At 40.9% G+C, this 22,469-nt stretch overlaps 1 protein-coding gene across 1 annotated transcript in view; it reads left to right on the forward strand.

Annotated features, from left to right (window-relative positions):
• Positions 1-21,545, forward strand: part of LOC122525768 (protein vestigial) — a 56,442-nt gene extending 34,897 nt beyond the window's left edge. Inside the window, exons 2-6 of the mRNA XM_043648699.1 lie at positions 4,938-5,148; positions 5,234-5,389; positions 9,924-10,047; positions 10,725-10,957; positions 20,267-21,545. Coding sequence (XP_043504634.1) covers positions 4,938-5,148; positions 5,234-5,389; positions 9,924-10,047; positions 10,725-10,957; positions 20,267-20,313 — 771 coding nt within the window. The 3' untranslated portion in view covers positions 20,314-21,545. The remainder of the gene's footprint in view (positions 1-4,937; positions 5,149-5,233; positions 5,390-9,923; positions 10,048-10,724; positions 10,958-20,266) is intronic.
• The last annotated feature ends 924 nt before the right edge of the window (positions 21,546-22,469 follow it).

A 22,469-nucleotide genomic window follows, 5' to 3' on the forward strand; every position in this document is an offset into this window, starting at 1 on the left:
CCTAATGGCCTAACCATGAGACGCGATAAACGGGGATGGGAAGTAAATGCGGTTTAAGATGAAAGAGAATACGTGTAAAAAGTTTATAAATTGCTTTAGGAGGAAAGTGAACTTTTGTGGCAATAAGAAGGATTAAATAATTCATTAACTTGTTGATCACTTAAGCGTATTCTAACGTTTTGTTACAAGAAGATAATCTTGACCAAAGGTGCCCTCGGATACGTTTATACATTTATATAGCAAGTCGGCGACATTACTCAAAAGTTCTCTCCCCCTCTCTCCACTTCTTCCTCTGTTTCTCTACTCGCCGACTGAGTTTTACACGAAACGAATGCCAACCTGTTTGATCTTTTTTCACTCTCCCCGACTCTTTTTACCGATGCGTATCGTTATCGGCGGGCGGTGCACCGTTTAGTCATCCGTTGACGTACGCTAGCGCTTAAACGTTCCTATAAAATAAAACCCATATCTATATGCTTGTAGAGGAGTAGTTAATACCGGTGCGAGAAGGTTCATTAATCGCTTCCACTTTTAGGAGAAAATACCTGGGAGTCTATCGATAGGATCTAACCGGTTGCTATAATCTACGCGAGCCTAAAATTCCTAACTGAATTATTTTTGATGTCTCATATGATTTTTATCGTCTAGTACAACGATAAGGGAACACGCATTTTTTCCTTTTCATTTTATCCCGATGTGTCAATACCGATCTTAGAATGGGTGTTTGAATTTTTCCTCGAATTCGAAGTATTCGCGAACGTTTAATTACGTTCACGGGATAGCAAATAATTAATATGTGATCTATAATAATAATAATAATAATAATAAAATATAAAATTGGATGAATAAAAATACAATCGGTAACAGATTATATTAGAAGTTCTTCGAAAGATCGTAAAGTTGTAAGAGAAGGAGATGCACTTTGGTGAAGAGAGGAGTAGCGGGAATCGAAAGGGGTGGAGACGATCTCGTTGTAATTTGTCGAACGGATGGGGGAATCGTTCCATCGTCCACCTGGCGAGTTTGCTAATGAACTAAACTTAACTAAAGGGAACTCGTTCAGCGGTACCTTATCGATAGTCGTAATCCAAGGCTTCGAGAGTGCGAGAGCGAGAGGACGCGGACTTCTCTCATCTTCGTGGAAGATAGGAGAATCGTGTCGACGAATGGTCGTGTCCAGCAAACAAATTGCGAGATACCCCGTAGCTGTATGGTAGCTTGTTACCGTCTCCCTACGTTTCTCTACCCTCTTCACCATCATCCTCTTTTCCTTCTTCTTCTTCTCTTCTTCTTCTTCTTCTTCTGTTTCTTCTTATTCTTTTCTCCGTTCGTCCTTTCTTCCTTAGGTCGTTCGAATCCTTTTCTCCCTTTCGGGCTACCGTTCCACGAAGGAGGACACGAAAGAAAGAGACAACGAGACGAGGAGTGGATTGACGAAGATCTCCCTCTTCCAGGTTTGACTTAAATTGATGTGGGAATCGAAGGAGAGATCTCGCGAGGCCGCCGATCTCCTTTCGAATCGATGTGAGCTGTCCGCTTTTACACCATCTACACCGATCGTCTCTGACGAATGTAATCGTCCGAATTTCATTCCTTTCGATGACATTACTTTTTTACGCTTTACTCAAATCGTAAATTTACAATCCCAAGATCACTCTTTTCTTTTCTTTTTTTCTTCTTTTTTTTTTCATTATCATTGTTTTTTTTTTTATTGTTATCTCCCGTTGCTGCACGGTAATTGATGAAAGTGCAAATTCGATTTTCGCAATCGAGTCCGCACTGTGGGACAATCGTAAATTCAAATCCTGGTCGAGGCATCAAGTATTTTAATGGGCTGGAACGGGAAGAGTTGAACCCCCGATACAGAGATTCAAAGATCTATAAGACAAAAGGGAAAGAAATAAAGACGCGGGCTTTGGCTCTCGCGAAGTGACTCGACATAGGCGCGGAGACGCGGCGGAGGTGGTGGTGGTGAAGGTGGTGGTGGTGGTGGTGGTAGTGGTGGTGGCGGTGGTAGTACTGGGATCGAGTGGGGTTGGAAGTGGGGTGGGCTGAGGTCGAGTGGAAGAGGCGCTCGTGCTTTGGAATGCTTTGAAAGGCCGCGAGCAGCTTTCTCCTCTCTCTCTCTCTCTCTCTCTTTCTTTCTTTCTGATTCCCTCTCGCTCCCAGCTAGAGTCAGCACCTCCTTCTCCTTAGCCGTGGAGAACGTGGACCGTTTCGAAGGAAGCCAGTGCACCTTGAAGAAACAAGAGAGGAAGAGAGATGGGATGAGAGAAAAAGAGAGACGGGGAAACGGGAGGTTGTTGGAAGCAGGCTTGCTTCGATTAATTACCACATTGTCGTCCAAGCAACACTAGATGTTCCACCGGTGGTAATCTATGGAGGGCTCGCTGATCCTCGATTTTATCTCTTTTATACTTTTATCCTCGTAAATGATGACTCTTCTTTAGCCCCATGCAATCCAATGTAATTGAATCGGGATGCGCTCGAACGATATTGAATCTCCACGTGGGACACTTCGTCATCTCTTAGAGACATATAATAATTTGCTATCGTAACATTATCGTCTGCGAGACGATTTCAAGCGTTAGAGTTTTTTTTTTTTCTTTTTTCATAATATTTTCCAACAGTAAATTCTCAACTTGGTATCGTTCTTATTCTCTGTTACTACTTCGATCAGACCAGTTTCTATGGAGGATTCCACGAATACGATGGATAAAGAGAAAATGAGGAAACGACGAGGAGGATGTCATTGAGTTGGAGGACGCGAGTGATCGAGTGTACTTTCCGTGAAATCGCCAGGAAAGCGCTCGTCACTCGGCGTTCTCTTTACGAAACTTTCTCTCTATCTTTTTTCCTTTCTCTCTCTCTCTCTCTCTCTCTCTTTGCACTTTGAAAATCGTGGCGGTGATGTACTACCACATGGAATGCAGAGTCCAGCTTTATTAGAGTAGATAATGATAACATCTCGCCATCGTCGTCGTCGTCGTCGTCTCAGTCTTAGTCTTAGTCTTCCTCTTCGTTGAGCTTTCGAGCAGCAGCAGCAGCAGCAACAGCAGCAGCACACTTCTGCACCCCCGCTAACCCCCGTGTGTGCAGCAGGAGCATACATCACCGTCAGCTTATTTCCGTGCGCTTCTACTCGCCACTGATGTATGGACGTAATTGGTTAGGCGGGGTACGTGGTCGGCTCGATATATATGCCGAAAGGCTCCCTGTCAACTAGCAACGAACGAAGGGAACCAAAGTGTCGCGACGACTACTACTTAGGAGGAACCTTCTTCTACTTCTTCTTCTTCTTCTTCTTCATTTTCTCCAAAAACTCTATCGCCATTTAGAAATGTCCATTCCTATAAGTTGGATTATTCCGATTCGTAAATAGCTAGGCCCGATAGGCGATTTGTTGATCAAACGAATGGGACTTTTTTCGAGAAGGCTAAGATCGTAACGTGATAATGGACGGGCTCCTTGGATCGGGTGTTTTATTAGAATCCAGCTGTGTTAGCATAGATGAAGAAGATAACGCTTTAAGGAACGATGAAGCATGCTGCTTGTTTTATACAAAGGCTCGGATAAATGAGCTTGAGAAATAAAGAAGATCACACATTCCTTCTGGTCTCATTAAGAGACTTTTATTTAGAAATATGACGTGATACTTATTTTATACGAAAATAACTCTGAAACAATTGACAATTTGCCAATATTTCGATATACGATATGTGTAATTTGATAAAAGTACACGAGGTATATCTTATAAAAATATATTTTGCTTATTGGTATATCGTTTTAAGTTGATCAGACAAGATCGATAAATCATAGAAGCCCATCGTCCGGTCGCAGAGACTCTTTAGATTTATAGGCGGTAGCTCTTCGAAACAACAATGGCTACTGGGAATGTATACGGGGCCCGGGATGCGTGCGTTGCAAACGCGCCTGTAAATGCGCGTCTTTTATCATCGTGTTGTGCGCGTCGTGCAGGTATGCAAGTGGCACGTACTAGCACTACGGTTCCTGGGGTCATTACGATCGTGTTCGAAACGATCTGCAGGATCGATGTAATGGAGAAACACCTTGAACGAGATACCCTAGCGTAGGATATAACGAATATCATGTGAATCCTTGGTGTTATTCTACCATTAGTCCTCGCCAGAGTCGTGTTTTTATGCTTCTGACTTACCGAGACTCACTCTAAAGTCGAGTCACTCGCTATGTTAATCGACGATGAGTGAAATGGCCAAAGGACCTTTCGTTCGACGATTCGTTGTCGGTCGAATAGTTGGCCGACTCTTTATCTCTGGCGCACTCTTAATTGCTTACGCGTAGGATTGTCGTGAAAAAAATTCGAACAGAATGCCCTGACCAGCCGTGGCATTTGCATCGCTAGGATCTAATGAATAGTGAGCATTACGTCCTATTTGGTCTCATTGCCAACGGCCGTGACGATGCTGGTACGCATAGCATAGCTCTCGCGTTATTTGCAGTCCATGCAAGAAGGGCGGGAGAAACGATGAAGAGAACCGACGGCCGGCGTCGCTATGTGCTCAATGGATCTCACTTCACTCTCTCTCTCTCTCTCTCTTTCTTTGACTCGTCCTCTGGCATCGGAGGACGAATTAAACGAATCGGATTAAAACTATCCCGAGACTTCGGAATTAACGTCTAATTCATTTTCTGCTCATTGACAATATTCGATCTTAAAGTATGACGCGCGTTGCATCAATATAATACAATGTTTTCAGGGTTTCTATAACGAGCCAATAACAAATATTTCGACAGAGTTATTGGACTGGTCTCAAGTAGTCAAGATTAGTACTTTGTTTGATTCTATAATAGGTACAGAATAAGAAGACGAGTCACGATATGACCCATTACCTAACCGATGTGCAAATCGTTTGCAATGCTGCGCTAGTAATCACCACTCATCTTTATTTTTACAGTTGAACGTACACCAAAGGTCTTTGGAAGCAGCGGGTTTGGAACTTTGTGGCGGTGGAGGTAGTGTACCACAAGGTCAACCAAGTAGCGCGGGTTCGGTGGGATCAGCACCGAGTCCAGCATCACCTCGACCAACTCCCCAACCCCGACCACCCCTAGCGACTACTACATCGCAACCTTCGCGAACCCTCGACGATGACAGATCGACGGACGGTATGTTGTAAATTATAATAGCGGTCATTTAAATAAAAAATAATTTCAGTATTTCTAAATTGATCATGATTGAATTGACTTATAGTAGGGGCTGCTACAGCAGCGGAGGATTCGGACGATGGCGAAAGTAGGGCGCAGTATGTCAGCGCGAACTGCGTCATCTTCAATAATTACAGAGGGGATGCCGCATCAGAGGTTGAAGAACATTTCCAAAGGGCACTGGCTCATGACAAGCCCAAAGGTGTGTTCACAAATCTTATATTTTATTTATTTTAACACGTTAACATTTTAAATACATATAAATTATTTTATATTATAATATATTAAGACTTCACCAAGATCATATTAATGTTTATACAAAAAATTGACACAGTACTGGTAAAAAAGAAAAAAGAAAAACAAGTACTCGTCCAAAGCACCGAAGAAAAACGTTTTACGAATACATGAAAAAGAGGTTGCTAACGTTCAATCTCGTCTTGCATCCACGACAGCATCGTCTTTTGGAAGGAAACGCGAAGCCCTGGTAATAAAGTACGCCATTAGCTTGCGACAACGCTAACAAGGCCCGTAACAATCGTACCGTCGTTGTCGGTACTCGAAGACTTAAAACCTGGCTTTCTGGTGACGTAGGGGAATGAGGTAAGGGGGGTGGGGGTTGGAGGGTGCGGAGTCGGAGAAGAGTCGTGGAACATCGCGACGGGAATCACGGGACTGTCGTCGAGCCGGAAGAGGAGGAAAAAAAGAAGAAAAAGAGGAAGAAGAAGAAGAATAAGAAGAAGTTGGTGGTGGGGTAGAGGATTTGGCAAGCACGGGCGACGTTAGCGGTCCGTCTATATCGGTGTCGTTTAAGGCCGCATTTATCCCGCTCTCGGTGCTCAGGATCAGTTCACTAGCCTGCTTAGAATTCAAGACAACACGACCTAATTGTTATGTGCCTTGCGCACCTCTGCTTCTGTACCTCTACTTATTCTCTCTCTCTCTCTCTCTCTTTCTCTCTGTATTTTTCTCTTTCTCTTTCTCCTTGCTGTCTTTCTTCTTCTCTCCCTGTCTTTATCACTCTTTCTTTCTCCCTCTCCCTCTCTCTCTCTCTCTCTTTCAGCATCTCTCCACGACCACGAGAGTGTAGCAAAGGTAAATTAAGAGCTTCCACTGGCGGGCCTTAAGATGCACGACGCAAACCTCGTGCTCTCCTCCACGAGGGTAAGAAGAGAGAAAGAGAGAGGGATATAGGCGGATAGATAGAGGGAAAGAGAGAGAACAAACGGGAGAGAAAGCCGGAGACAGTTTTAGCCGCGGTATGCCGGCTAACGTACGTAAAAGGCCTGAACGCTGCCTGAACAGTGGAGAGCTTCTCTCATGTTTATCGAGGAAACAGAAGAGACGAAGGGATTTCGTATACAGATCGGCCATCCTTTTCACATTGACCCCTCGAAACTTACGATTTATCGATCGACCTTTTTTTTCTGTTAAAAGAGAAGCTGGATAAATGTTTCGATTTCTAACAAGTGCGTTACTAAGATCTTATTCAGATTTTTACAAATGTTCGATGTATCGTATTGTACAAATGATGCATTTTGTTTTCGCAAATTGTAGCGAGGAATTTTTAGAATAATCCATTATCTGGCGTAAAAGATAAGAAAACGTTTAGAATTTGAACCATATCAAAAGTCCAGGTTTTCCCTCATATCTTCCATAAATTTTCATTAATTAATGTAGATTGAACGGAACGTCGTAAATCTTTTTCGAGTAAAGAATTTGCTCGTTACAAACTTGTCGCTTGTGTAAGCGCTTTTAATCGTGCCTCCTTCGTTACTTTTTCCACAATCTTTTTTATTTTCTTTTTCGATCGGGGGCGCTCTCCTCTTGAAGTATACATTCGGTACGGCTTTTATTCGGTAGGGTACCTGCAAGAAGCAAACGACCACGGTAGCGGTAACGACGTAAGTTAACTGTGCAAGGTAACGATACGGGTTACAGTACAGGAACGGCTGAGTGATACGGCAAGACGATAAAACCTTTTGCCCGTACTCTTACCGACTAACATCAAGACTCATCTTAAATCTAAGGAATCTCTACGATATCTAAGCGATGTGCGATCTAATGCTCCCATGAAATTCAACATACTGTAACGAGTAATCTAGAATTTCATTGATATGGAATCGAAATCGTATTAAAGTTAATTGTCTTATCGCTCGTTACCAGAGTCCTTTCTACGAAGTCGTACATTACATTTATCGAAGATAATCCTTAAGAAAGTAGTTTCGTAGAATTGAATTTTTTCTTCCAATTGATCAAACACAATCAAGAAGTATAATCAATTTGATATCCCTGTTATACCATGAAAATGTATAACATATCTTAACGCTAACGCAAATAATGATACTTATATTGTGGAAGATAGTGTTAAGCAATGACAGACGTTAGAGGAATTACGTGCTTGAAGGGAAAAGGTCGAGTCAGATGGGCGTATTCAAAAGGGCAATATTGCTGAGTCCGAGAAATTGAGCGCATCGTTCCAGTCGGTGGCGTCAAATTAACGCCCCGTATCCCATCGCGAGGCGTAACAGAAACGCAATTACTTGACACGAAGTGCCTTCAAAGCGACGGACGAGAAAGTGCAAGGCGGATACATCCGAGTCAAATCATCGTCGTCGTCGTCGTTGTCGTCTTCGTCGTCGTCGTCTCTTCTTCTTCTCCACCTCCAATTCCAACTCCAACTCTTATTACTTACTCTCTTTCTCTTCTCAGTATATACATGCCGACTCTGAATCGAAATAACAAGCTGTCCAGTCGCAGCGGCACATCAATCTGCTCTCCGTTACGTTTTGACGAATCGCGTCTCGCCGAACGTCTTTATAAAAGCTATCTCATGGATCCACGCCAGATCTCATCTCGAACCAGATCACTCCTCGTTAATTCTCCTACATGAACTTATAAAAATCCTCCCTCATCTCCCATCTTCCCAAAGTGGCTTCCTCGCAGTTGTCATTCTGATTAGATTCAAGTTGAGTAGGGTGATCAAGCCAATTTGCAAATATTAACGAGGATCAGTTAGTCCTCGTCAGTTAAGATTACAAATATGCAAAGAAAGCAAACATCTTTCATATACTATATCAAGATAATTAATACAATTCGCAGATAGATATATAAAGATACATTGTGTAAGGAACGATCATTATGATTTCGTATGAAAACATTGAAGGAATTCTCTCAATTACTAGCTTATGCAAGGTGCCCCGAACGAAACGGATAAAAAAAATCAGATTCACACGCAGAATCCTTGCCGATAAAGGAACGCCGATTCGAAATCCTTTTATCCTTTGTACGCGCTTTACCACGCTTATTGGCACATCTGACTCTGACAGGGGCCGAAGAGCAGCCCGTGTTCCATCCGCATATCGGTCCTGAGAAAGAGAGAGAGAGAAATAGAGAGGGAAAGAGGGAATCCCTCGTCCCCTCCGCGGCATCGGCAGAGAAGAAAGGCAAGCGCGGACGCTCGACACTCTGTTTCTTTAATTGCGTTAATAAATAAAGGACATTCTCCACTGGTACCGACGATCGCCGTGAATCTAAAGAAGAAGCAGAAGGAAAGGGGATGGCCATGGTGGATCTCTGAGCAGCATGGTGGGGAATATGTAAAAGCAATCTATCTTCGATTTACTCGATATTGGACGCTTCGTGGAACTCTCAGAAAACTATTTAACTCGTGTCAACTTCGGTAGAAACTTATCTTGTTTTATAATAAATCTTTAGCTGAAGCAATCCGTGACCAGTTGCGTTGGGCATAACTTGGAAAAGTATATTTTATCTTTTTCTCTCTCCTTCTCTTTCCTTCTCTTTCCGATCATGCTTCGACGACATTCCATGCGTGGGAAACAATGCGATCCATGGCTTCTTTATGTAACGAAAGTGTTAGTCGAGTTACCAGGGCGAAACCGATACGCTAACAAACCCAAAAGATTTCTTTTCGATTGGTCATCAAATTCATGATGTCCACATTGTTAAACGACGATGATTCGACGCTTTTTAACAAGTCAGAAGACTACGAGATCTTCCTCATTCGTTCTCAGAAGTACTAGCGCCAGTCACACAGTATCCCGCTGACTTGCGCATGTCACTGATGATGATTGACGATGCCGACGTATTTATCGATAACTTTATCAGATTATAAATGGTAAATAGAGATGATGACTTATGTCGGTAGATCCTAGTGAGTTAAATTGGAATGGCACGAGTGTGGAATCAGAAAAATAAATTGTCTCTTGCGATCGATCTTGTTGGTCCAACCTTCGACCACACTTTCGGATTGGTCGGGCTCGAAGATTGGAAGGAAGAAAGAAAGAAAGAAAGAAAGAAAGAAAAAGAAGAGAAGGCGAAACAAAAAGAATAAAAAAGAGGAATCTCGTGAGCAAACCATGGTGGAACCGCGGGAGAATACACGGGACAAGCTTCTGGCTTCGAAGTGGGTGCTTGTAAAACAACCGAGCGGTACCCTTCTGTCGCGCGGTTCGATCCCGTGGGAGTCCGACTACCACTCGTTTATAAACCCTAAAACCTTCCAAAGGATCGCGTAAATGTTCGTGGGAAAACGCTGAAATATTTTAATAAACGCTTTCTCTTGCTCTTTAACCTGTACAATTTAGGTCCGCCGAATACAGCGATCTTTTAGTTAGGGATATTGTCAAGATCGGGGATACAGGATATTACGGTGATTATCAAGTCGACAAATTTCTTGACAATATTGATAGGAATATTTTTGTTGATTTCTGTTACAGAAAATATCTCTCCTATGTCGATGAGAAACTTCCCACCGTCCTTTTGGAATAGTCAGCATCCTGGCGACGTCTATGAGTATCCAGCGGATCCATGGCACGCACATTACGGCCCATACCAACATAGGTCAGCTCTATAATTCATTAAATAAACTCATCATCATTTTGATATACTTCCCGATCGTCCTCGTTTAACCTATTGCAAAACTATGCGTTCACGGGTTCAAGGACCAAATGCAGAAATCTCCTGGCGACAAAAGTTAATCTTGATAAAGAAATAAAGTATCATAAAAGCAAGGACCTCGGTGTATATCCGAGGCGAGTTAAATGAGTAGAAAAAGAAAAGGAAAGAGAAGAAAGGAAAAAGAAAAAAAAGGGAAAAAAAGAGAGACAAAAAAATAACAGAAAACAAAAATAAAAAAGAGTCAAAGGACGAAGTCGACGTGAAAAATACAGAAAACCGTCGGGAGCAGCAGGTACCAAGGGGGAAGATCTTTAGCACTGATGCTGAGCGGACCGTCGTATAAATTACTAGTCTGTCACCGTGCTTGAGAAGAGGCTACGATATCGAGAATTCTTCCCTCCTTTTTCTTCTTCTTCTTTTTCGTTCTCTCTCTCTCTCTCTTTCTCTTTTTTTTTGTTTAACCTTCCTCTTGTGTTTTCATCCTTCTTCTCCTGTTCCGTTCCCTTCCAGTCCCATCTTCTACCCCCGTCTGACGAGCTTACCGCTCGCTACACAGATCTTCTCTTCCTCTATCCATCTTCTTTACCTTGGCCTTAATCGAAATCTCTTCCCGGTTCCAGAGCGGTGCACGAGTATCATCAGCATAACATGGCCGCTGCGGCGAGTTACAGTGGGTTGCTTTTGGGTAGTGCGAGAGGACATCACACGTCGCACCACGCGGCTCACCACGCGGCACACCACGTGCACGCCGCGGCCTCCTACAAGGACTGGACGTCGGCAACGCCCTCTCAGTCGCTCGTTGACGTTTCCTCGGCGCCGCCTTACCCTCATGGTCCTTATGCCTCCCTCTCCGGTGAGTATTATCAACCCCCCCTACCCTTTAAACCCACGCATTAAGTAAATTCAATATAATACCAGGTAAATAGGTATACTCACGGATACGGATACAAAACGTTTCATTAAAATTGCAATCCACCGTGGCATTCCAATAATCTGACCGAAATTAGAATGATAAGTGATCGTGGGATGGTCGAGAAGAAAAAAAAATACAAAAGTGTATCACTTCTGCATCCCCTTTCTACACCAAACGATTCGACTTTTTGCAAGAAGAAATAAGGGATTCCAGGTCGTAGAATAGCCCCGACTTCTTATTTATATGAAAATCCTCGTTGAAGCGGTCGATCAAAGTTGCAAAAGGAAGCCGAGATTGTTGGTCGGCTTTCTTCGAGCAGAATGGCGTCCAGGTAGAGCAAGAAAGGCTGAGCGGTCCCTCAGATGCTCGCAATTAATAAGAGCTTAATGGGGGACCAAGTCGGTCGATATAGTGCGTGTTCTCTCTCTCTCTCTCTTTCTCTCTCTCTCTCATTCTCTGTCATCGTATGTGTGTCTTTCTCTTTCTCTCTTCAACTTGGTTTCCTTCCCTCTCTGTCTCTCTGTCTTTCTCCCACGCCGAAATCCGTAAGCAGGAGGATAGCAAAAAGATCCGACCGGACCGTAAAACATTTCTCTTCGCTCGAAGCGAGGTGCTCGGGACACGTCCGAGCAAAAAGGCGATCCGTTCTGCTACGGATTATATAAGACGAGGAAACTCGAGCTCTTACGACCGCTTCGACGCTCTCCGAGAGAGGATACACGCGGCACTCTTCTTGGTCGTCTTTGCGATTACATCTTCCGATCCCTCGCTTCTCTTCAACGGGATGCTGTCTTGCAGTACCCCGATTTAAACTTTCTCTCGACGACTATATCCTCTTCTCTTTCTCTTTCTCTTTGTCTTTTTATTTATTTTTATCCTTTTTTTTTTTTTTAATTGGTTAGCAAACAAACCCATTTGTTCTTCGGACAAACGTCCCGACAAAAAGTAAGCTTCCCTCGAACATTCCAAATATTGTCCTTGATTTTATTCCTCTTTTAATCTCAAATAATTTTCCATTGTATTTCTCAAGGTAATACATATATGAATTTATTTGAAATATATTTTGAAGTTCTTCAAGTAGTTAGAATTCCATTACTAATTATTGATATCACCGTTGTAAGAGTACCAAGACACGTCTGAACTGTCTTAAAACGTCTTGTGGTCACTTACTTTAAACGATTGCGCTTGAAGATAAAGAGAGAGAGAGAGAGAGAAAGAGAGGAGTACATAAAATAAGTTAAAGAATTTCAATCGTTTTACGAAGCTCGCGAAATCAAGAAAAACCGCTTCGCTCGGCAGTGTGTATCTCTTCATTTCATAAATGACATAAAAATGTTCAGGTAACCAGTTTCGCAGAACTTGATTCTTTCTTCTTTTTTCCTTTTTTTTCTTTTCTTTTTTTTTTTCTTTTTCTTTTTCAATCCATCAAGGCGTGTCAACGAAAGTTGTAGAAAAGTGGCGTTACACCAAAAATGCTTTTAGATGTGCGCGTTTATTGATATCCAAAGGAGTGGGTAGTAAATTAAAGTTAGACTTAATAGGTGGGGTCAAGTAAGAAAAACAAGAATGGAAAGAACGGTGGTCTCGCTCCGACACGTTAAATAAGCCGTAGCTTGGATGAAGGCTCGCACAATTTGCTTGCACGTTTGTATGTAAATGTACTGCACGATTCGTGGTTGCATTGCGGGGTGCAGCTGCAACATGCCGTGAAAACACCACGCCCATCGTGATTGCGGAGACCACTCCCATCTGTCTGCACGCCGGTATTCGGGATACACGCCTTCTGTTTCGTCCTTTTCGTCTCCCTCTTCCAAACTTATTCTTATTTTCGTGTAGATTTTTTTTTTTTACATCTTCTAATATGTCAATCATTATACTTTTCATTTCAAATTGTTTTTTTCTTTTCTTTTTTCTTTTCTTTTTCAGTCGCGAAAAGATATTATCCAAGTATATTTATTATAGATAGAATTTGTGACGGATACGTTGCAAATGACTTTTGCCAACAATAAAAATGACGAAGTTCATATTTATAGACACAGGAAGAAAAGGAAATAACAATATTTTAACATCGTAAGGTTTAGTGAGGTGGAGACTTCAAAATCGATAAAAGACCTCCGTTCCCTGCTATCATCCCTCCAGATGTCACTGATTCAACGCGTAGCAGCCATGTCTTCAACCCTCTCCGAAGATAGTTTACTTGATTCTTTTGAGTTCGTATTTTAAAACATTATTGTTAACGATACAACCGAGATTTACAACGTAAACAGCAATTTGTTGTAAAATGATCAAACGAATGAATTTCGATTGAACATAAATGACAGATTGATCAAAATTCTATTGTTTTGTTTGAAGTATGTATTCTACTTTTGGGAGAGGGAAAGAAAGAGAGAGAACAAGTTGGGACTTAGGGCCAATTTAGGAGACGGTTAGCTCTTACACACGTGCCTGGCTTTTACGGTGTAGATTGAGAGTTGGTTCAAGCGGCCGGACCGACCAAACGAGTTTTCAAGAATTTGCTTAGCGGAATGCCGACAACGTTCACTATTCGAACATTTCGAGTTGGCGTGTGCTACTGTAAGAGACCTCTCTCTAACTCATTCTCTGTGCTCCCTCCTTCCAAGTAATCCCAAACTCGACTTCTCTTCTCGAAATTAATGAATAAATAAATACGGACTTGTTGGCAGAACGGATCGTTGCGCGAAAGTAACGAAATTGCTAAACGAATCCGCGATCTTGCGCGATCTCGATTGGTCGCGAGTTTCCCAGTAATGTTCGAATTAATTACAGTCTTATGTGATTCCAGATAATTGAAACCGAAGTTTCTTCCACGCAAACGTTCCCCTTTATTCGAAATTTTTTCTTCATACTACGCGTAAACGATCATTGCTCTGATCTTTAAAATGGCCTTTAATTTATTATCTTTCTTGTTATTTTATAAAGTTAATTAATTATCCAATGGTTTCGATAATTAGCATTGATCAAAGAAAATTACTCGTCAAAGAAGAAAATTATTTAATCTTGCAACAGTTACTATTATTGTGACTTATTTTATATACCTAAATTAATAACAGATTTGAATTCAAGGAGAAAACTTCAAAAAGATTTTAATCGACGCTCAGTCGAAACAATAGTTTCACTCGTTAACGAGTATTCATTGGCGAATAACAAGAGACCGTCGGGGGGTTAAGCAGGAGTTGCGCTGTCTTTAAATTTAAGTGTCGACCATTACGACATCTCGCGATAGTGTCTTCTCGATTAGGTTACGTATATACACGATCTGGTACGCGTATCTTTTTCTTTCGATCTTAGTCTCCCTCTCTCTCTCTTATTCTCTTCTCTCGTGATAATTATATAATTGCGTAAAATTAACTCGAACGGAATAAATTGGTCGGCGTTTAAGCGCTATTAAGAGAAATAAATCGCAATTACCGGCTGACGTTTGTGAAGAGTCAGAGAGAACGCCGACTCTCTTCTCATCTTGGTCGTCGGCACTGTCCCCACTCCATCCACCCTCAACCACCACCCCTCCCAAGTTTCTCCCTCCTTCTCAACGATTGTCGATTTCGTCCTCCTCATCGGGGGACAAATTCGAACTGACGTAAATGAATAATTTATCATTTCGCGTGTTTCTACACGACACGCTGTGATAGAAAATTATGAAAACATAATTGTAATATTTCCCTACGTTTAACTCTAATAAACAAAAATTGTAATTGACGTTAATTTTCGTTTTCTCTTGTTTAATCGCGAAATTATTCATAATTTTCATTTAATCGATAATTTATTTTCGTTCTAGTAACAATAGTATTGCGGTATAATTTGTCTTCTCTAGTCGACATTGTAGATCATTTAGATTCACGATAATTTTCACGATATCAGACAAAGTAATACGAAAGACCGGAACCGGGTTTTAGAAAGGTATTGCTTCCTAGCACGAAAGCGGTACGATGCGGCCACGGTGCGGCCCGGCGCCGCCTTGCGTCGGTACGAGTCTCTAAATCAAAGCCGAATTTTATCTTCCTCCTTACCCTCCCACCCTCTTATCCTTCTTCTCCTTCCCTCATTCCCTCTCTCCTCTCTCTCTCTCTTTCTCGTCCTCCGAGACGCCGCCCCTTTGAGATTCCAAGATAGGACTACCCAAGTACGATATACGAAATGCTCGCTCGCTTGCTTGCTCGGGTGAAAAAGCGGGCAAGACTTCTTCTCGAACTTCGCATTGCTTTTCGTTGCGACAGTTTCGTGCGACGAGCTCGCCACTCGATGTCCTTCCAGGAGGATCGGAAAAAGTGCCGATTCTCTTTTCTCCGACGAACGGAAAGGTGTCGACGAACGAGCCACCCTTCGACGTTTTTTTCCTTACCAACCACAACCTCTTTCGAATCTCTATTCTACTTGTGGGATTGTGGAACGTCACGCGTGTAGCTTTTCAAATAGTTTCATTTACATTTTATTTAAAAAGGAAAGTTGAATATGCCTTCTACAGGAATCATATTAATTTATCCATAAATTGCACGTGGGATAAAACAAAAAGTTAACTGAAATTAAAAATTTTCATTTAAAGTATTCTAGATTTTAGATTCGAACGTGTATCGTGATAGTAAAAAATTCAAGTGAAAGTATTGTGATACGGGTATTTTGTTTCATGTGAACATCTTCGAAAGTTACAACGATATAATTGATTTTTCTGAAATATGTACTCCACTTCAATGGAATCCGTGTGTTAAATTAGAACGATCGATGATCGTGGTTCGATCATAGTAGATGATACTAACTAGACGTTGAAGACGCGGGAGATTTTATGGGAAGTATTCAGTTGGCGGGTGCAACCTTACTCCGGAGGCTTTCTGGCACGCGCCTCGAAAATGGCGTCGCACACTGACGTCACGTAATCCACAGTTCGCATATACCCGTGGGTAGCCAGTAAAAGAGGTAGAGAAGAGAACGTAAAAGAGAGACACCGTCGCAGCACTCGGCTACCGGGAGTCAGCACGGGGATGGCCAGTGAGCCTCGATTGGTCAGTTTGTCGAATGGAGGGAGTGGTCGACTCACCGGCTATATCGATCTCTCGAACTCTGCTTTCCTCTCCTTCGATGTGAGACAGGCCGGCGAACCGAGAGTTTTGCCAGATCGGCGAACGCCTTTCGTTTCTTATTTTTCTTCCCCTTCCCCTTCTTTTTTGGGGGGGTTTTTTCTTTTTTTAAACTTGCTTTTTAAATGTCATTTAAAAAAAAAATTTACACGAAAAAAAAACAAATCGTTGTCAACTTTGCAAACTTTTGATACGTGCCATTACCAATGATCATCATCATCATCATTATCATCATCATCGTGCTCGACAACAACTACACCGTGTTTCGAATAGTTTCATTCAATAATCATTTGATTTGTCAGGTGACATTTATGTTCTTGCATAGTGGATAATTTTAATAGAGATACACTTACTAGGTCTGTGTGAGAGAACTTTATTTATTAGTGTGTATTACGACATGTTACAAGCGGTTAGAGGCCATATTTGAGACGATCCCACCAGCATCCCCGTGAAATTGGGGGGGGGGGGGGGGGGGGGGGGGGGGGGTTGGGGGGGAAGGGGTTCTATGGGGGGGGGGGGGGGGGGGGGAAGGGAGGGAGGGAGGAGAGGAAGAAGGGGGGGGGGGGAGGGGGGGCGAAACATGGTCCACGAGAGCATACGGAAATGTTTCGGATTCGCTCCGGGGACCCTACTCGGGGTTTTCCTATTGCATTCGCGAATACGCAACAATTCTGTTAGGAGGGGGGGGGAAGGGGGGGATCTTTTCGAATATCTCTGATGCCTTCGTGGGGATTCGCAAACTATTTTAATAGGGGAATTTTGAGAATAGATGGTTTTTTTGTCGAACACGTGAAGCGTGTCACGGAACCTCGTCAAGAAATGGCAAAAATTCGAAGCTATTAAAAAAGAAGAAGAAAGTAATCTCTGTTTTGTGGTACCTACGATGATCATTGTAATAGTGTTGATTAATACCTAATTAGTAATCTTACGTTCGTGCATATGAGTGTTGGAAAGGGTCCAGAGGTGTGGATGTGTTGAAGTGGGGAGAGTCTCCTTTACCACGAGTATATTGGATTCCAAACTCCGAAGGGTTCTGACCCCCATTGATACGGGTCATCACAATGCTTTTCGTATGCATCCCTTGAAAGAGGGTTGGTTCGATCGGTGAGAGGGGAATCGTTCGGGTTGTTCGAACTCGAGGGTGTTCGTTTTGATTTAATCACTACGCTCGATTCGTGTTCTTCAACCGGAAACTGGTGAAGTTACACCCTCCGTTAAACTCTGCCGAGATGAAGATTCGTTTTTTTCGAAATTAAGAAAAGGAGAGAGTGAGAATTGCAAATAATACATAACAATGAATTGAAAACAAATTTTTCATGACGTTTAAGAAGCAGATGAGAGAACCTTCAAAAAAAAGGTTTACAGCGCGTACCAGGTACCCGCCCTTTTGTCTGTTGTTTAACCGGTTCTTCTTCGTGAGATCGCCAAATCTGTTTCTTCCATGCATTCCATCATTTTTTAACAATTATATCATTTTTCTTCTTATTATTTAAAAATATATATTTATATATTATAAGATAAAATTTTCTCTACATTTAATAATCATATTATTTAGAGAGACGAAAATATAGTGTAACGATCAAAGTAAAACAACAACGTCAACATAATTATACCGTTGAGGCAAACTCCGGTGAAATTCTTGATGCTCGAAGAGTAACATTTGTCTCCCAGTTTCCTTAGACTTCCTACGAAAGGTCTCCTCCCCTCTTTTCCTCTTGCTCTCTGAACTCTTCTCCCTCCTACAACATTTTACAGTTGCTCTTTGATATCATGATATTGAATACTGAAACGTTCATAACAGGTGCGTTCGTCCGTTACTTTGTAGTCAGCAGTTGAAGCTTTCAAAGACAACTATGTTATCTTGGGTATCCTTTATATCTTTATTTCAAACATTTATCCACCCTATTATTGATCACTATTGTATCCTTGAAAAATCTTCTCACTCAACTAGATGACAATAAATTTGTAGCGATATTTTTTTTTCGGAAATATTATAAATCCAAGTATGCGGATACTTTCGAATACGTTCAACGAATTTTGATCATAGAAAATATTTCCCACATACCTCTCATATAATTAATAATGTCAAACTATAAATTATAGGCGAATATTAGGACGCTAATTAGAAATTCTGAACAACACCAATTCGTCCAGGTCTAATCTTCGTGGGAGATAGAGAGAGAGTTATAATTCGATAGCGTTGCCACCAAATAACGTTGCCATAAGTGTCATACATGCGAGACGATTTATACTCTTCTCGCATGAACATGTAAGCATATATATATACACACATATAAATACACACATACGTAGGTAAACGCTTCGACCATATTCGCGTGATCGTTCGCAAGCCCTTGGCAAAATGGACGAGGTACTAGCTGGTAAATGGTGCGTCGGATAACGTCGACGATATTGCCGGTATTTGTCGAGTCACCCGCAGAAGCCGACCCTTCGATATTCGTGAAAGGGAGAGAAAAGAAAGGGAAGAAGATTATCTGTTATTAGCAATCGATCGTGATCTCCCAATTTCCCATTACAGTTTCGATCATATTCATCGTTATGGCCAATAATTTTGGGTATCAGAAAATTGTCCTTTTATTTCTGGGATATTCCTGAATGGTCATAGTAAATCATTGATGCTCAGTTTAGGTGTCAAGTCATTCGCAATGGAAACGTAATTTAATTTAAGTCAATATATCAAATCATTGTATTATTAAATTTATCATATTATATTTTAGAAAACAAAACTTACTTAATAAAGAAAAAATAATCTTCAATTGACTATAAAGCCAATAGTTTTCCCAACATGTCATCGATGAGATTAATTGTTACGTAGAATGGTCAATAAAAAAAAAACAAGAGAAAGAGAGAGAGATCGGTGTTACATGCGTCAGGTTTTCGCGTAAAAGCGGGTGAGCACGAAAACCTGTTTCCCTTCTCACGCTACCTTCTACGATCATTTTCCAACTCAGTGACTTTCCATCAAATAATACTTGCCGTTCTAGCTTCACCGTTGAAGAGCAAAACGATACCTATATGACTATCTACTACGATCAAATCTTTTGTGCTTCCACTTGTACGAATCTACTCTCGCGACGAGCACACGTTGCTGACTTTGAAGCAGGTAGATCCACGCGCTGACACGTGCCACCCTTACGTGAATTTAATCTCTTGTGAGTTATCGGTCCACGTAGCACGGTACTTTGTTTTTTATATATCAACGTTACGTTACTTCATCATTAGACAATTTAATGAAGACACCAATATCGAAGATCCATAATCTTCGTTTTCATAACAGTTATTGCGTTGCAATTACAAATTATATTAGACACGTGCGAATAAAAGAATAGAAAATTGATGAGCCAAATGAACAGTTACGAACGTAATGTATCGAAGAAAAAAATCAAAGAAGAATAAGAAGAAGAAGAAGACTTTTGGAGAATTTCTTTCTCGGTATTGATTGAAATCAATAAAATTGTTTCGAAAATTTAGCGAACAACCAAATAAGAAAAGATAAGCAACGATCGAAGATAAAGATCAATGGGGTCCCGATCGACGTGTTCACATAAATGATACTTCGTTGAGATAGATTCGCTCGATTACGCAGCATTATCGATTTGGAATCGAAGAGGATCGTTTAAAAAGGTTGACATCGAGTGGACGAAGATCTGCGGGGTCACCCTTTCGGATATCCAGATCGTACGGAAGATAAATCCGGACGCATGCGGTCGCGCGCGCGTCCCGTTTGCGTCCGTCTTAAGGGAACGTGAGATCTTAACTGGTCGATCTCGTGACATCGCTCGAAGCTCGTCCGTCTGTGTCCGTTCGTTCGGTTATGTTCGTTCTCTCGTACGTCGGTTTGTCCGTCCGTGTTGCTCAGCGGGTGCCATCACCAGTTCTGCACCCTCGCATCCGTCAAAACGTTGTCTCTTCTTTTATTACGCGCCAGGCTGATAAATAATTCGAATTGACTGAACCATCCTAAGTCCGTTTTCTGAATGCACGTTTGATATTTCGATACACGATTAATTAAATCATTATGCGTTATGCCTAATAATATCTTTATATTTACGTTACTTTATTATTAAAAGAAAACCTTTTTTTTTTATTTCTGTGAATAAAAATCAATGAATTAATTATCATCTCGTTTTTGTTTCAGGTCTCGAGTCGCAAGTGCAGGATTCCAAAGATCTCTACTGGTTCTAGAAACGAGCAACGATGTCTCGCGAACCGAACTGATGTGAACTGCGTGATTTTCCAACACGAGGAGTCCATTTGAGCTCGTCGTTCGTTCTTTAGACGAGAATTTCCTACGAGCTTATTGTTATAATCGATCGAAACGGAAGGGGGCAATATAAATTATAAGGAGATGAACACTTTTGTTAGGAACGTCGAGAGAAAAACAGAATGGGGGAGAAAAAAAAAGAAAAGAAAAGAAAAGAAAAGAAAGATTTAAAAAGGAAAGGGGGAAATTGGAGTGTACATAGTGTTACCTAAATCTTTTAAGGATCTACGATTAGTGTAAACTCAAAATAGTATTTAGAGATAAAACGGTTGCGCGCACTATTACCTTCATAGTGACTGCTGTTCGATGCTGAAAAGGAATCTCTAGTTCACATAGCGTGTAGGTTAATTAGATCGTCGAGAGGACAAATTCCGTCAACTTGGAATTGCAAGTGTGAAATCTTTTTTCAATCCTTTTTATCCGTTGGACCAAAATAGTTGGAAAACAATTGAAAAAAAAAACAAAAAGAAAAAAGAAAAGAAAAGAAACAAAAAAAAATGAAAGCTTATCTGTTCTAAGCGTACATTTTTGAGGGAGTTTGTCCTGATTTTTGCGAATCTAAAGTTTCCAAATAATCGCGGACGAAGGATTACTTTTATCGAATAATAAAGAATAAAACGATCTACACGTATGTTTTTTTTATTTTAGATCGTCATTGTGATAATAGATAAAATGAGGAGAGAGAGAGAGAGAGAGAGAGAGAGAAAGATAAAGAAGTCATCGGATGATAAATTGGTACGATTCTGCGTGTTATTTGGCGAATTTAGATGCGAGCGATTTAAGTAAAGTATTTATTGACCAATGACCTTGCCATAATATTATATATTGCTATTACTATTGTATCAAAAAGCTGGGCGCTACGAAGAAGATTCCCGAGAACATCATTTAGTCGGCGAGAATTAAACGATAAAAATAATAAGAAGGAATAACAAAGAAAAATGAAAAGAAAACACCAAGAAGACAAACAGATGAAAAAAAAAAAAGGAGAAAAAAAATAACACGAGAGATATAGTTATTATACCCGAAGTGTCGCCATTTTGTTTCTTTTTTATACCTACAACCTCGATCGCTTCGCGCAGCATGGCCATTGCTTTTAAACGACAAACTGTCTTCTTTGGCAGATGATCAAATAAACAATTCGTCAGTACCACAATAATATAATATTTGTCTTCGTAAAGCGAATTCCTAAACACACGTCACATAACTTTAAACGTTCCTGTATTCATTTTCACCAGATAATACGAAAGTTTTGAAATTTTAATCATCGAACTCTTGCCCTAATCTCACTTATTAAATAATATTATTTAAATCATTCAAATGTGGACAATCGATTCATTGGCAGAATCTTTGAGATACGCAGGTACGTAAACACATTTCTATCATTTTGTTTTTTAATTATTTACAAACTAATTACGTAAGAAAATAATTGAAGATCGAGAGCCTGGATAAAAGCTTTTAATTAATGTCAAAAAATAGCACGAGTGAAAATGAGGGGTAGAGAAAGGGAAAAAAAACATCTTCGGTGCTTATAAGTCAGACATCTGCGCCGATCGTCGAACGATTTCCGTCGAATACATCGTTTACACCAGTTCTTTCCGTTCCCTTATGTTTCTTAAATTATCACAAGCGGTTTCTGCTACGGAAGTAACATTAACGAGATGAGAAAGTGAGCAATTAACATCGTCACCTTTTCAGACAGTGAGAGAAGCGGAACCGATCCGGTACTGCAGTTGACCGATCGACTTGCGTGTAATCACGTGTGAAACATATGTTTGTTGATTGAACTCTTAAGAAAATCAGAAATTAGGATCCTTTATGATTCACCGACTTTTTTTCTCCCATGCCAAACCATTTCACCGAGCTATTCATTTATCTTAGATTTATGTTGTTTTCGTGTCTCATTAGTAAAAAATAATAATACGCGTCATTTGTCATTACTTATTTGGAATAGTGAAAATGTGATCGTGACAAAGTATCAGTTTAAGTTATAATAATAAAAAAAAAATATATATATAGTTTGTTGGAACACATCCTTTTGATCTTCTGATTTACGCGGATTCCGATAAACAGTAGTCGG

The sequence above is a fragment of the Polistes fuscatus genome, unplaced genomic scaffold (assembly GCF_010416935.1).
Source record: "Polistes fuscatus isolate 324 unplaced genomic scaffold, CU_Pfus_HIC Scaffold10, whole genome shotgun sequence".
In the NCBI taxonomy this organism is placed as follows: domain Eukaryota; kingdom Metazoa; phylum Arthropoda; class Insecta; order Hymenoptera; family Vespidae; genus Polistes; species Polistes fuscatus.